The sequence below is a fragment of the Mesoplodon mirus genome, assembly GCF_964341445.2.
Source record: "Mesoplodon mirus genome assembly, chromosome: 15".
Taxonomy (NCBI): Eukaryota; Metazoa; Chordata; class Mammalia; order Artiodactyla; family Ziphiidae; genus Mesoplodon; species Mesoplodon mirus.
In genome coordinates, this window is record NC_138991.1 from 41,951,025 (window position 1) to 41,963,754 (window position 12,730).

Sequence of the window (12,730 nt, forward strand, 5' to 3'; positions counted from 1 at the left end):
GGTGGGTCTTGACCCAAAGTAGTCATTCATGGGACCCATGAGTAGCCTAGAAGAAAAGCTCTGAACAACAAAGTGGACAGTATTTAGTGAGGTCAATTAAACTCTACACAGGGAAATACAGAAAATAATTCATTTTTTAATGAGAGCTGAAATGCAAAGACGTACAACGAGAAGCAGAACCTGAGAAAGTGGAAGAATCATGTTAACTGGGAGGTAATTCAGTCCCTAGAGGGGCCTTGAAGCTAAGTTTCTGTGACAGCCTCACCTCCCTTCCAACCCTGAGAGTATCTTAAGCACCACCCCCCCATTTCTTCCTGTAACTTGAGTCTCTGGTTCTGAAAACCAGCGGAGCCTACTTAATGGCACGCCTCCAGCACGGCTAACATCAGCTGGCCCGCTCTCCTTCCCAACAGAATTTCATTAACAATCTCTAAAGCAGCAAGTCTTTCCAACTCTTCTCCTTAATTAAGAAGTTGGGCAAGTTGGATGTCTTCTCCATTAGGAGGTTTTTTTTTTGTTTTTCTTTTTTTTTTTTAAACTTTTGTGTTGCACTTCTGCTGGATTATTCCTATGAATAAGAAACAAAAACCTCATTAGATGCCTGGACCTGTCCAGAATGTCAGAGCCACATCGATTTAGGGCACTTCACTTACTTCTTGAACAAACCAGAAAAGTAATTCAAAGCACATCTCTGATGAACAACCAATTAGAGGCATCATTTTTTTTTAAACTTTATGATCTTGTCATAGACAAAGATTTCTTAGATTTCTTTAAAATATATATATATATATATATATATATATTTATTTATTTTATTTTATTTATTTAGTTGTGCTGGGTCTTAGTTGTGGCTCACTGGCTCCTTAGTTGCAGCACATGGGCTCCTTAGTTGTGGCATGCGAACTCTTAGCTGCAGCATGCATGTGGCATCTAGATCCCCGACCAGGGATCGAACCTGGGAGGTCAGAGTCTTAACCACTGTGCCACCAGGGAAGTCCCTAGAGGCATCATTTTAATATATAATTCTAGCTTGGGGATGACCCTACCTCACCAATTCCACCTCTCAAAATTATTTTGAATATATAAATGCAACTGAGTTTTAAGAAATTTACCCTAGCTGTATTTGACTTTAGTTCAATGCTCAAGAAATAAGTCATGGAAAATGAAGGGGGAAAGTGGTTTACCTGCCAATCTGCATGCTTCAAATTCATAAAACTAACACTCTTAAATCACTTTTACCACATTCCAACATAGCTTTGGCAGTTTGCATTTTAAAAGTACTTTAGGAACACTGTCTTTTTACTTACTGAAATAAGTATAGATTTATAAAGCCAAATGCTAACTTCAAGGGAAAAATATCCAAATATAAAAGCTCTCAGTTTCACTGACCTGTAATTGCTTTCACCACCATATCAGACACCTCTGGAATTTCTTCATTAACAGGGACACAAAGCATCTGAGGTGTAACCCAGTGCAGGGCTCTACCAAGAGAGAGAGAGACAGAGACAGTGAAAAAAAGTTCCAGGGATGGACTGTAAGCAATTACCTTGCCATTTCCTCAGTTAAGGGAATGGGGATGGGGCACCACTGACTAATCAGGCGATCCTTGGCGCACGCACATACTAGGAGCTCAGCTGATGTGCTGAAGTAACTGGAATCCTAAATCGAGGCTTCTCTTCTGCACTTATCACAATAGAGCAGAAGACAATCTTACCAGTTGAAATGAGATTATACTATGATTGAAAAGCACTTGATACTTGAATGAGGATCTGAGAAGCCTCTGCTGCTCCCTGGCCTTACTGTTGCCTTTTCGGCTCTGCCCTCGACTTCTGAGGCACATCAGAGCCTGAGTAAGAAGTCAACAAGCCTGTGTCACCTCTGCCTGGATCACTGAGGTTCCTGGTCACATAGAACCTTTGCTCCAGAGATTCTGCTGCTGACCCTCACCACTTGCTTGACTAACACTCTCACCCTGCACCTCAGTCCAAAGCCCACCTAGTTACTTCTGGCTCTGTCTTCCATCTTCCCAAGATCAACTCCTCACTTCTGGTGAGACACTATCAAGTACAAAGCTACCATTACCAGCCCCGCTGTCTGGGAACCCCATTTGCAATTCCTAGGCCCCTCTCCTCCAGAAGCTCCTCATCATGCTCGGGCTTGGCCCTGTTCCCACACGTAGACGGCCTCTTTCCTCAGTGTTTTGCTGCCATTGGAATGCAGAACACTGGGGCTCACTCTTCTGGCCATGGAAGAGTGGGTGCTTTGCGAAGTGTTAGCAACCCAGTGGTAGCAGAAAGATGCGATTGGAGGAATGGCTGAATCAAATCACGAGCACCCGTGGTAGGAATGAGGAAAAACGACACAAACTGCCTTGATATGGATACTCACAGCTTCCTGCCTGACAAGAGAGTTAGTGCAGTGAAATGAGAAAACAATGAAATTTCCTCCTGTTCCTTGGAGATTTTGGAGATTTAAACAGTCTCACATATCAAACATGGTTCTTATCTAAAGCTGCCTGGATTTAAATGAATAAGCAAGATGGTGACTTAAGCCTTTTCTTCCTGTCAGTTTACCACATTCCTTTCCTTTCTGACACCACAAAGGAGTTTATATGCTAAGGATGGCAGGTACCTAAGCTGTTACTTGCTCTGAAGGTTTGAAACTCAAGTGTCCTGTTTTCCTGCAATGTGTTCTTCCAACAGGAGGTAGTAAATAAATACAACAAGAAAAAGCAGAACAATCAGCTACCTGATCCTTTTTTGAATAGCAAGATCTTTCTTCTCATCATCAGTAGTTTCTGGACAGAACACATATTTATAGAGACGAGTCATGATGTACTTTTCAATCTGATCCATTATCTTCTCAACTCTTTCTGGAGGCACTGAAATATCCAAATGGATATTTGAATGAAGGATGAACATTTAAAATTAAGAGTATGTTTTCACAGTACTTTCAATGTAGCAGAAAACTAATTTACCAGAAATACATTAAATATACTCAGAAACAAAAGTATAAGATGTTACATTAAAAAGTACCCTTAAAAAAATTACCTCAACTTTTGGGGCTGCCTTTTATAGAATCCCTACTTCTAACTTAAGCTGTTTGGCAGGACCTAACAGTTGTACACCCTGCCAAGTGGGAAGACCTCAGCATGGGTCATTCCCTACCGCTACATTAGAAAAGCACATGAAATTCCCAAGACTGATGAATGCTGGCAAGACTCACCCTTTCATTTTTCTGAGCTTTCCTATGAAACCTTAGGGGTTGCTCTGAGGTATACATATAGGGCAGATTTCTCAGATATACATGTACGCTAAGTACACCCTAAAATCTACATCAATGCAAGTCAAATTCAAGAAGAATTCCTGAAAACCTAAAGCACAGCCAGTGGTTCTCAATTTCTTTCCTGCCCCAACTCACACGAGGAATACATGGTCATGAATAATGACTCAGCAAGATGGCAATTCCAAGATGGGGGTTTCATTTAGAAGCCTCCCAAGGGGTTTTAATCTGTCCCTACCCTTAATGAAATTATTAAACATTGCTCAAGAAATTATCCAATTGCTTAATTATCTTGGAATGATATACATGGTGGTATTCAAAGACACTGCTAAGTATAACACCAGCTACCTGAATGTCAGCGGAGTAATTTACAGAACAGAGCAGGCAAACCAACCAAGACTTTTAAGAAAGAGGGAAACTGCTAAGAGACTCAGCAGTAGGCCCTATGCAACTACCAGCAATCCCTCAAAGGCAGGCTAACAAGGTATTACCTTTTCCACGAGTCTGCATTCTCTCAGCCACATTCTGGTAAAAATCCTGAGTACACTCTGACTGTTCCTCAATGCTTAAATCCTGAAACAAAGGGACAAAGAGTCTGCTTAGTAGCTGAAGAAAGAACACGGGGAAAGCTCTAAATTTTACAAAACCCACTCCTTGAACTAATCTCAAAAGTACTTACAAATTAAATTAATGCTGCAGGGGAGAAAAGCCTGTCCATTAATATTATTTACAACATTCCATGACCTCTCACTTCTTTTTGCTGTATATACACATTCTTATATGGGTACAATGCATATTTTGATAATTTGCATGTTTATGTACATTTTGATTTATCTAATCTACTTAACCATCTGATGGCTTTATAATATTCCATTATGTTAACCAATTTATTTAACCACTTCTACCACTGTGTACTTGGGTTCTTTCCCTTTTTTTGCTACTTATATATTGCAGCTATAAACAACTATGCAAAGACTGTTTCTTTTAGGTTATTTCTTTGTGATTCATTTTCAAAAGTGGCATTAACAGCTTAATAAGTCTGGACAACTTTACAGCTCTAAATATCTATTGCTAGATATATAACCCTCAGAAACTCCAAGTACAGTCATTAGCCACGTAGGTGTGCTTGTTTCTCCACAGCCCCTCTAACACTGGGCTTTATCATTTTTATTTGGTTTTACTGATTTTATAGGTGTAACACAAATATATATATTCACATATACTTTCTTCCAAAGAATATCTGAAGTCTATATAAAAGATAAACACAGTTCTGCACAACAACCTAGAAAATGATAAACAAAACACGGAGAGAAACAGAAACAGAAAGTAGAGCCAGGAAAGATAACACAAAAATGTATTCCTTGAAGATACAGAAGTTAGGAAAAAGTCAGCCCATAAATTTGTCTCTAACTAAACTTTCTAGCAATCATCACTAAGATGAAAAGAGTCACATAACTGAGTGTCCAAAATGTAAAAGCAAACTAATTCTTCAGGTGAAATTCTGACACCAAAATCAGGAATTTCTCCAAGGGTTCTCATAGATTTCATCACAGATGGGCATGAATACGGCCCAAGACAAATTCCACAGGACTGCTTCTCACAGACCACCTCTGCACAGGCCAATGACACGGGCCAATAAAGCCCTGATGAAGCACGCAGACCCTGATGCTTTGGCTACCTTAGAAAAGATGCCTTGGGGTGAGGGACAGTGACCAAACCTTGCCTATCTGCCTTCACAATGTCTCTCCCGTCAATCCTTCCCTGGTTTGGGTCCTCATTATCTCACCTGGAGTTCGGCTGCTCTCCCCACATTTTATCTTTCTCTTCTCAACTGATCGTCTTATCTTATGATCTGGTCCCCACTTACCCTGCCAGGTTACCTATTGTTGAGAATCTGCATTTAGTTTTCCCGCCTCTCTAACACTGTGAAATTATTCTCTGTCCAGACGCCTTTTTTTTTTTTTTTTTTTTTTTTTTGCGGTACGTGGGCCTCTCACTGTTGTGGCCTCTCCCGTTGCGGAGCACAGGCTCCGGACACGTAGGTTCAGCGGCCATGGCTCACGGTCCCAGCCGCTCCACGGCATGTAGGATCTTCCCGGACGGGGGCACGAGCCCATGTCCCCTGCATCGGCAGGCGGACTCTCAACCACTGCACCACCAGGGAAGTCCAGTCCAGATGATTTTTACTCCTCTCCAAACCTCCAACAGCTGCCCAAGGAAGTTCCACAGTATCTCCTTTAAGGCTCAGTACACATCTTGCCTCCTCTAAGAAGGTGTCCTCCATTCCCTCGGTCAAAATAACTTCGCAGGCCTCACAGCACTCAGAGCGCTCTGTGACCACCGTGACTGCACACTTGTTACTGCCTGAATGTTTTTTAATACCGTTAAACCTTTCTCTGGTCATTAAGAACAATTCTTCAACAGCTGAATTTAGCTCCTCTCTGTAGGTGAAACAAATCTTAATCTGCTTTCTTCTAAGTTTTTTCCTGCTTAGCTCTTATTTGGCTGGCATGTAAGGTCCATAGTATGAAAAACAGACCTTAAATAATCTGCATACAAACTTTCCTTTTTCAGCGGCAATTAGTAAAAAGCAATCCTGTTCCCCTTTGTTTTCCAATTCTCATATAATTTGCTCCTGAGAAACTGAATTTATTTCTGGAATCCCTAGTTTATTTCACTGCTCTCTTTCTCTTCTCTCTCTCTACATACTGAATATATATATATGAAAATCATATCTAGTTGTAACTTTCATTTTAGTATATTTTGAAGTCTGTTACATTTAGAAACCTTCCCTCACAAACCCCTGCGTCCTTCTTTTTCTAGAATAAACAATGTAACATTGTAATTTAATATTTTAAGTGTTCATATTGACCTGCAAAGTATTTGTAAATTTATCTTTTTGTTTTCCTCAGCTAGATCCAGGATATTATACTTCCTCAGCTAAATCCAAGATAAAATCCAGAAACAGTCTTTTTCTTTTTTTTTTTTTTTTTTTCTTTTTGCGGTATGCGGGCCTCTCACTGCTGTGGCCTCCCCCGTTGCGGAGCACAGGCTCCGGACGCGCAGGCCCAGCGGCCATGGCTCACGGGCCCAGCCGCTCCGCGGCATATGGGATCCTCCCAGACCGGGGCACGAACCCGTATCCCCTGCATCGGCAGGCGGACTCTTAACCACTGCGCCACCAGGGAGGCCCCAGAAACAGTCTTTTTTTTTTTTTTTTTTTTTTTTTTTTTTTTTTTTTTCTGTACGCGGGCCTCTCACTGTTGTGGCCTCTCCCGTTGCGGAGCACAGGCTCCGGACACACAGGCTCCGCGGCCATGGCTCGCGGGCCCAGCCGCTCCGCGGCATGTGGGATCTTCCGGGATCGGGGCACGAACCCGTGTCCCCTGCATCGGCAGGCGGACTCTCAACCACTGCGCCACCAGGGAAGCCCCAGAAACAGTCTTTTAATTCTTTGAATGAGCCTCTAACTTTCTATATTAGATTAAGTTATTATTTAATATTTAATCTTTTTATTGCTATTGTCTTCAAAAATTGCTATTTTTTAAAAAATGTGCTAGGCTCTTTAGCTTTTTATCTCTGGCATCTTGTACTATAACTAAATTTTGTGGATTTATCTCACCACGTTGCTAAATTTATACCTCTATTAGTATTCTGTTTTCCCTTGGATTTTCCGGTAAGATTATTTTTCCCCAATTTCTGGAAAATGATATTTCTATCCATTCTAAAAACATTTACTACATGGTTAATAGACTGGCCAGCCACTGTACAAGACAATAATATAAAAAATATTAAAATTCTCAGAGGGCATTCAGGTTAAACAGGAAGACTGAATGCACAAAATTCAGTACTTTCTGCAATGGATTATCTACTTAGGTAGCTTACACATGGCTACCTTTCATTTGCACCAAATCGTAACACTAAGAACACACTTCATTCTTGTGATTATTACTAGTACTTACTTCTAACCAGAAACCGTGACCTCCTTTTAAAGGCCTAAATGGCTTGTTTTACAGGTGGCAATGGATCACCTATTCCTACACCAGTTCCACACAATCACTAATTTTGTTACAATTCAGAGAACTCCTTTTTATATTTCTATTTCTCTTGCACAGATTTACACTTCAGTAGTGTTTAATTCGTAATGTGAACCCCCTTGCCACTCTGTCCTCTCTTCCTGCTTTAGATTATTTGGAGGACTTACCACTGTTATATATTATAAATTAGTTTATTGTCTATCTCCTCCACTAAAATGTCGGCTCCACGAGGGCACTGTTCACTCCCGCATCCTTGGTGCCTACAATAGAGCCAGGTATAGTGCTCAACACTAGTTGAATGAAAGAATGAAAGTGGCCATTTACTATTGTTCCACCCCTTATAATATTGTGAAGATGTGGGGAGACAATTCTACATAGACCTCTCCTATTCCTACACATCTTGTGAGGAGAGACACTGACTGCCTTTGTTCTGCACCCTTTTCAAGGATAGCTGTATAGCAGACAGGACTGGAAGACAGAGGTAGAGCCTCCCTTAAGTGAAAAGGGTAGATTGTTTACTGTCTAGTATAATAATGTTTCTCTCTGGGGCAAAGGTCAGGCAAGCTCATGGCCCTATAAAAGATCCTCCTCTCTATTATAACTTACTGCATGTGCAGGCATTACCTGGTCTTCTTTGCACTGCCCTGTGGGAACTGATACGTAGGAACTTGGTACAAACGCTGATATACTCTGGTTACTGCTAGTGCTGTAATAAACTGGCCTCTGTTTTTTCTGACCCAGGAAGCTTGTGTCTTCTGCCAGTATCCATGAAACTATGGCAGGCTAACTTTTAACCTGCAAGGAGAGTACATCTCAGATCCTTCAAAGTGCTTGCCAAAGGAGCTAAGTGATATGATTGCAGGTTTGTGCTGGTAAATTCTTTTAAAGGTTTTTTCATAGTTTTCTAAGAAAAAACACAGCCTAGCACTGTAAATGAACCCTTTTCTTTAAGCATTCTCTAGCCAATGCCTGGGATCATCTTTTCTACAATGTCTGTGTAAAGCCATTTTAGTTTTTTCCTAAAAAACTTTTTCTTTGTAGTGTAAAAGTTTGACAAGTGGGTATGTTCCTTTGAATATTCCGAGAGGTTCTCTGTATTCTTTCTTAACTGTCTGGCTGAAATCTTTTTTTTTTTTTTTCCACCCCCATTTTGAAAATCTTTGACTATTTCCTTAATTATGTTTTCTGTGTATTTCATCTTTAAAAACTGGATCTCTATGGGCTTCCCTGGTGGCACAGTGGTTGAGAGTCCGCCTGCCGATGCAGGGGACACGGGTTCGTGCCCGGGTCCGGGAGGATCCTACATGCCGCGGAGCGGCTGGGCCTGTGAGCCATGGCCGCTGAGCCTGCGCGTCCGAAGCCTGTGCTCCGCAACAGGAGAGGCCACAACAGCGAGAGGCCCACGTACCGCAAACAAACAAACAAACAAAAAAACTGGATCTCCATGATCTGTTTTCTGGATTAATTTTCTGTTGTACTACAGTTAACTGATCTATTTAGGTTTTAACTTTAATGTTCATTTTTTTTTGGTATTGCTACCTTCTGCTGCCTTCAATAATTTTTTTTAGGAAACTGAACATATTAGGGCTTTACTCCTCCTAAATAAAACTTAAAATTAAACATTAACATTTAAAGTACGACAAGCATGCAGTCCTCAGATTTTAAGATAGTCCACCTTATCAGGGAATATACCTTGAGGTCATGTAGCTAGTTGAATACAGATTGAAACATTTCTACCTTTAGATGAACAAAACAGAGCAAAAGTAATTGACTTTTGTCAAATTCAATTACTGGCAAAATGAAGGTGGTATATATGTTCATTTCATACCTCTAAGGAAAAGGCAGTAGTCCATCACTTTCAGGAGCTAGATGGTTACAAATTACAAATGAACTCAAATATGCTCTGTACAAACATCATCATATCGTTTTTCAGCATCGGCAATGTTTAAACTTGTGCCTTTCCTTCAATGAACGAAATGTGTAGGGGGCTAAGTGCTCCAATGACTCACATTTCACAGTGAGATGCAGAAGAATCAGTGCAGTTGGTGCAGTCAGGTAGCCAAACTGCAGAATTCCCAAAGACGCTGCATTCACTTAAAACACTCTGATGTCACCAGAGTCTGAGGAGATACAGCGTTATTCATGACACTCTAGAGGTCCAGTAGTGTCCTGTTGGCCTCTTCTGCAAATACGTGACATTACTAAACATGTAGTTCTAAAAATCAATGGAACAGACTCCCGAATTAGGGTTCCTTAGTGCAATTGTGTGTTTAGCCATTGGTTACTGGAGTTTTCCAACAAGGTTTAGGAAAATACCAAAAGTACTCATAGATGAGTAAAGTGAACCAGGCTTTCAAGGAGTATAGCAGCTAGTTTAAAAAAGTCTCTTCAAGAGGCTGCTACATTTCTTTCACCACCCGCAGCAGGGTGGGCCTTTGGGTGTGCCCGTGCAGTTGTACCCCACACTAGCACCACTGTGCCCAGTTCCTTCTCCTCAACCAGCATGTGGAACGAGGCCTCACGCCTGTAAGAGTCAAAACTTGGCTAGATCTGAACCATAACTGGTTCAAGTTAAGTAAGCCATGCTTCATGAACACCTTCTGAATGTGGACTTCAGTCCTTATGAGGCCCTCATAGAGGCTCTTCAGGTAAGGGTTATCATCTTTTACTTCTTCATTGTGTTGCCTTCTCCAAAATGTCTGCAGCCTCTCACAAGTCCTTGCAAAAGCTCTAAAAACCATTTTTCCATAGTCTCTTTTAGCTGCCCTTCTAGCTTGACCTTCCTGTCCATGAGGATCTTCTCTGTAGAAGGAGTATCTCTCTCCTGGTACACTTTGACCCACATCCTCTTCCATTCTGGCCACTGTTCTTTTTGCAGCTGTGCACAATAGGAAAGGGCCTGAGAAACAATGTCAAAGCTGGGAGACTATATCGCACCAGCCTCACCCACTGAGCCATCAAGGCTGCCTTGGTATGACATGTTCTTGATTATTTTTCTTCATTCATTACTTTTAACATAGTTACCAACTCAATCTTTTACCTAGTTTTCCTTCTTATGATGTACACATTCCATCACCTCAGATGTTTTCCCACTGTCCTATTGCCTCACTTCCCATCCTTAATGCCTCTGATTTTAAAATTAACCCAGAACCATTAGGTTCTGGGTTACTTGCCCCAACCCCCTGATTTTCTTACCATAATTAAAGCCTACTCTGTTGATTAAAGCTTCTTTGTTTTGAATACATGCTTCTGCTCTCCTAACAGTAATTACATAGCAGGGCAAACTACTCCTTGCACACACATATGGTTTAGAATTGTAAAGCTATTTTAAAATATAGGAGAACACCTATCTTTTTACTTATCTTGGGGAAGAGAAGATATAGCCATATTTTAAATTATTATATTTTCTTCCTCCTCATTTAGGTTTAGAAAACAGTTTTTCAGGAGAATTAATATCAGAAAAACTTTAAGTATATAATATAATCAATACCAGACTTTTACAGAATGAATGGCTGGGAAAAGAACACTGAAATCAGCAAAAGGTCTTAACACTGTGCTTGACTGCTTCCTTCGCAAGGAAAAAGAGCATATTTGAACTACTACTAATAAAGAAATCGTGTTTTAAAAACAGCATTGAAAAACCCAGAAAGTTCATTTATTAGAAAGCTTTAATGGGGGCTCCCCTGGTGGCACAGTGGTTGAGGGTCCGCCTGCCGATGCAGGGGACACGGGTTTGTGCCCCGGTCCGGGAAGATCCCACATGCCGCGGAGCAGCTGGGCCCGTGAGCCATGGCCGCTGGGCCTGCGCATCTGGAGCCTGTGCTCCACAATGGGAGAGGCCACAGCAGTGAGAGGCCCGCGTACCACACACACACAAAAATAATAATAATAAAAAAAAAGCTTTAATGCAATATCCAATAAATTAAAGGGTCTAAATTTTGAGATAGCAGAGGGTTACAAAGGATATACTTTTAAAAATGGGGCAAGCTACACTTTCAGAACAGGGGAAAATGTATGTGAGGGATTTATCAACAATTAGCAAGGGCAGGATTTAAACAGTTTGGGCAGCAAAAGAGTTTCTCTAGGAGTCTTATTTACTTTGATTTAACTGTGGTCTGTGTGTTTTGAAAATATTTTCATATGAATAAATTTGTGGAAAAAAATTTTTTTTACCAAGTCAGGGAGCTTATTAAGTTAGAAAATATGGTTTTCAAGTTATGATGGGAAAGGTGAACATCTAGCTGGGTCTATATAATGTTTTAAAATTACCCTGGGCACATACAGTTTTTTGTCCAAATGACAAAGAAATCTAGACATTCTTCATTTCACTGGTGACCATATACATCCCTGAGTCCATGGCCACTCTTAAACCTATTTGAAGCTTGGTTCTCACAGTGAGATTCTTAAATTCTAGTTATGTAAACTAAATATGTAACAATAATAAGTTTAAAAAACTAAACCTTGTAAATTCTTCTTTAGCTTCTTCTTAGCACCCCACTCCCTCCCCCACCTTCCCATTTTCTCAATAAAATTTAAATTCTTGCTGTGGTGACTTCAAAGAAGAAAAAAGTAGCTGATGACAACTGTATGTTCAACATAAATGAATTCTGTGTTAATGATGTCACTGCCTGTCTCGTGTGTAATAGAAATATTTCTTAAAGAATGTGAAAAGGGACTACAAGGGACTATTAAGTAGCTAATGAGATTAATCAAAAAGACAAAAGGGTAAAAAAATAAACCCTTCAGCTTCTGAAGAGTCTTAGTAAACAACAGTTGTTGAAAAGTCAAGCGTTACATTGCAATACTGCAATGTGTGTGGATTATGTAGGTGCTGAATGAAATTTCAGACAAAAGAGATACCTTCTAGGAATGAGGAGATTAAAAAAAAAATCTCTGTAGAGATATTAAATGTTTCCTGATAAAGATAAAATGGCTGAAAAAAATTTAATGCAATTCTGAAAATACTTAATTTTCCAGACTTGACCCATATGTGGTAAAAAGGTTGCTCACCACTGGGCATACACTAGGACTGGAGAAAATAGGAATGATAGGAATGAAGAGGAAAAACATGTGGGCAAGAGTGGTTCATTGTTGAAATTATGGGTTAGAAAGTACAGGTCAAAGACACATGTGTGGAAGACACAAGGTGTTATCCAAGTGACCCTGGACAAGTCACTTATCCTCTCTGGCTCTCAACCTCCCCACCTGTAAAATAAAGGGACGGTAATTATATAGTTGCTAAGGTCCCTTTCAATGTTTAAATTTTAGCTTTCCCTTCTCTACCTGAGCAAGGAGAGGAAAATTAAAAATCAATACAAAACAAAACTAAAAAAACCTAAAATGATTACTACTGGTCTAATGATTGTTACTTAGAGTTCAAGGTCTACTATGGCTCTCTTGGCAGTTTACAC

General features: G+C 40.4%; 1 protein-coding gene across 7 annotated transcripts in view; it reads right to left on the bottom strand.

Annotated features, from left to right (window-relative positions):
• LOC309817127 (rab5 GDP/GTP exchange factor) overlaps positions 1–12,730 on the bottom strand; it is a 118,508-nt gene that overhangs the window by 61,347 nt on the left and 44,431 nt on the right. For all 7 annotated transcript variants that reach the window (XM_082645119.1, XM_082645115.1, XM_082645117.1 and 4 more), the window contains exons 5-7: positions 3,774–3,855; positions 2,749–2,881; positions 1,390–1,481 (exon numbers count right to left, since the gene is read on the bottom strand). In XM_082645119.1, the coding sequence (XP_082501245.1) occupies positions 1,390–1,481; positions 2,749–2,881; positions 3,774–3,855 (307 nt within the window). The remainder of the gene's footprint in view (positions 1–1,389; positions 1,482–2,748; positions 2,882–3,773; positions 3,856–12,730) is intronic.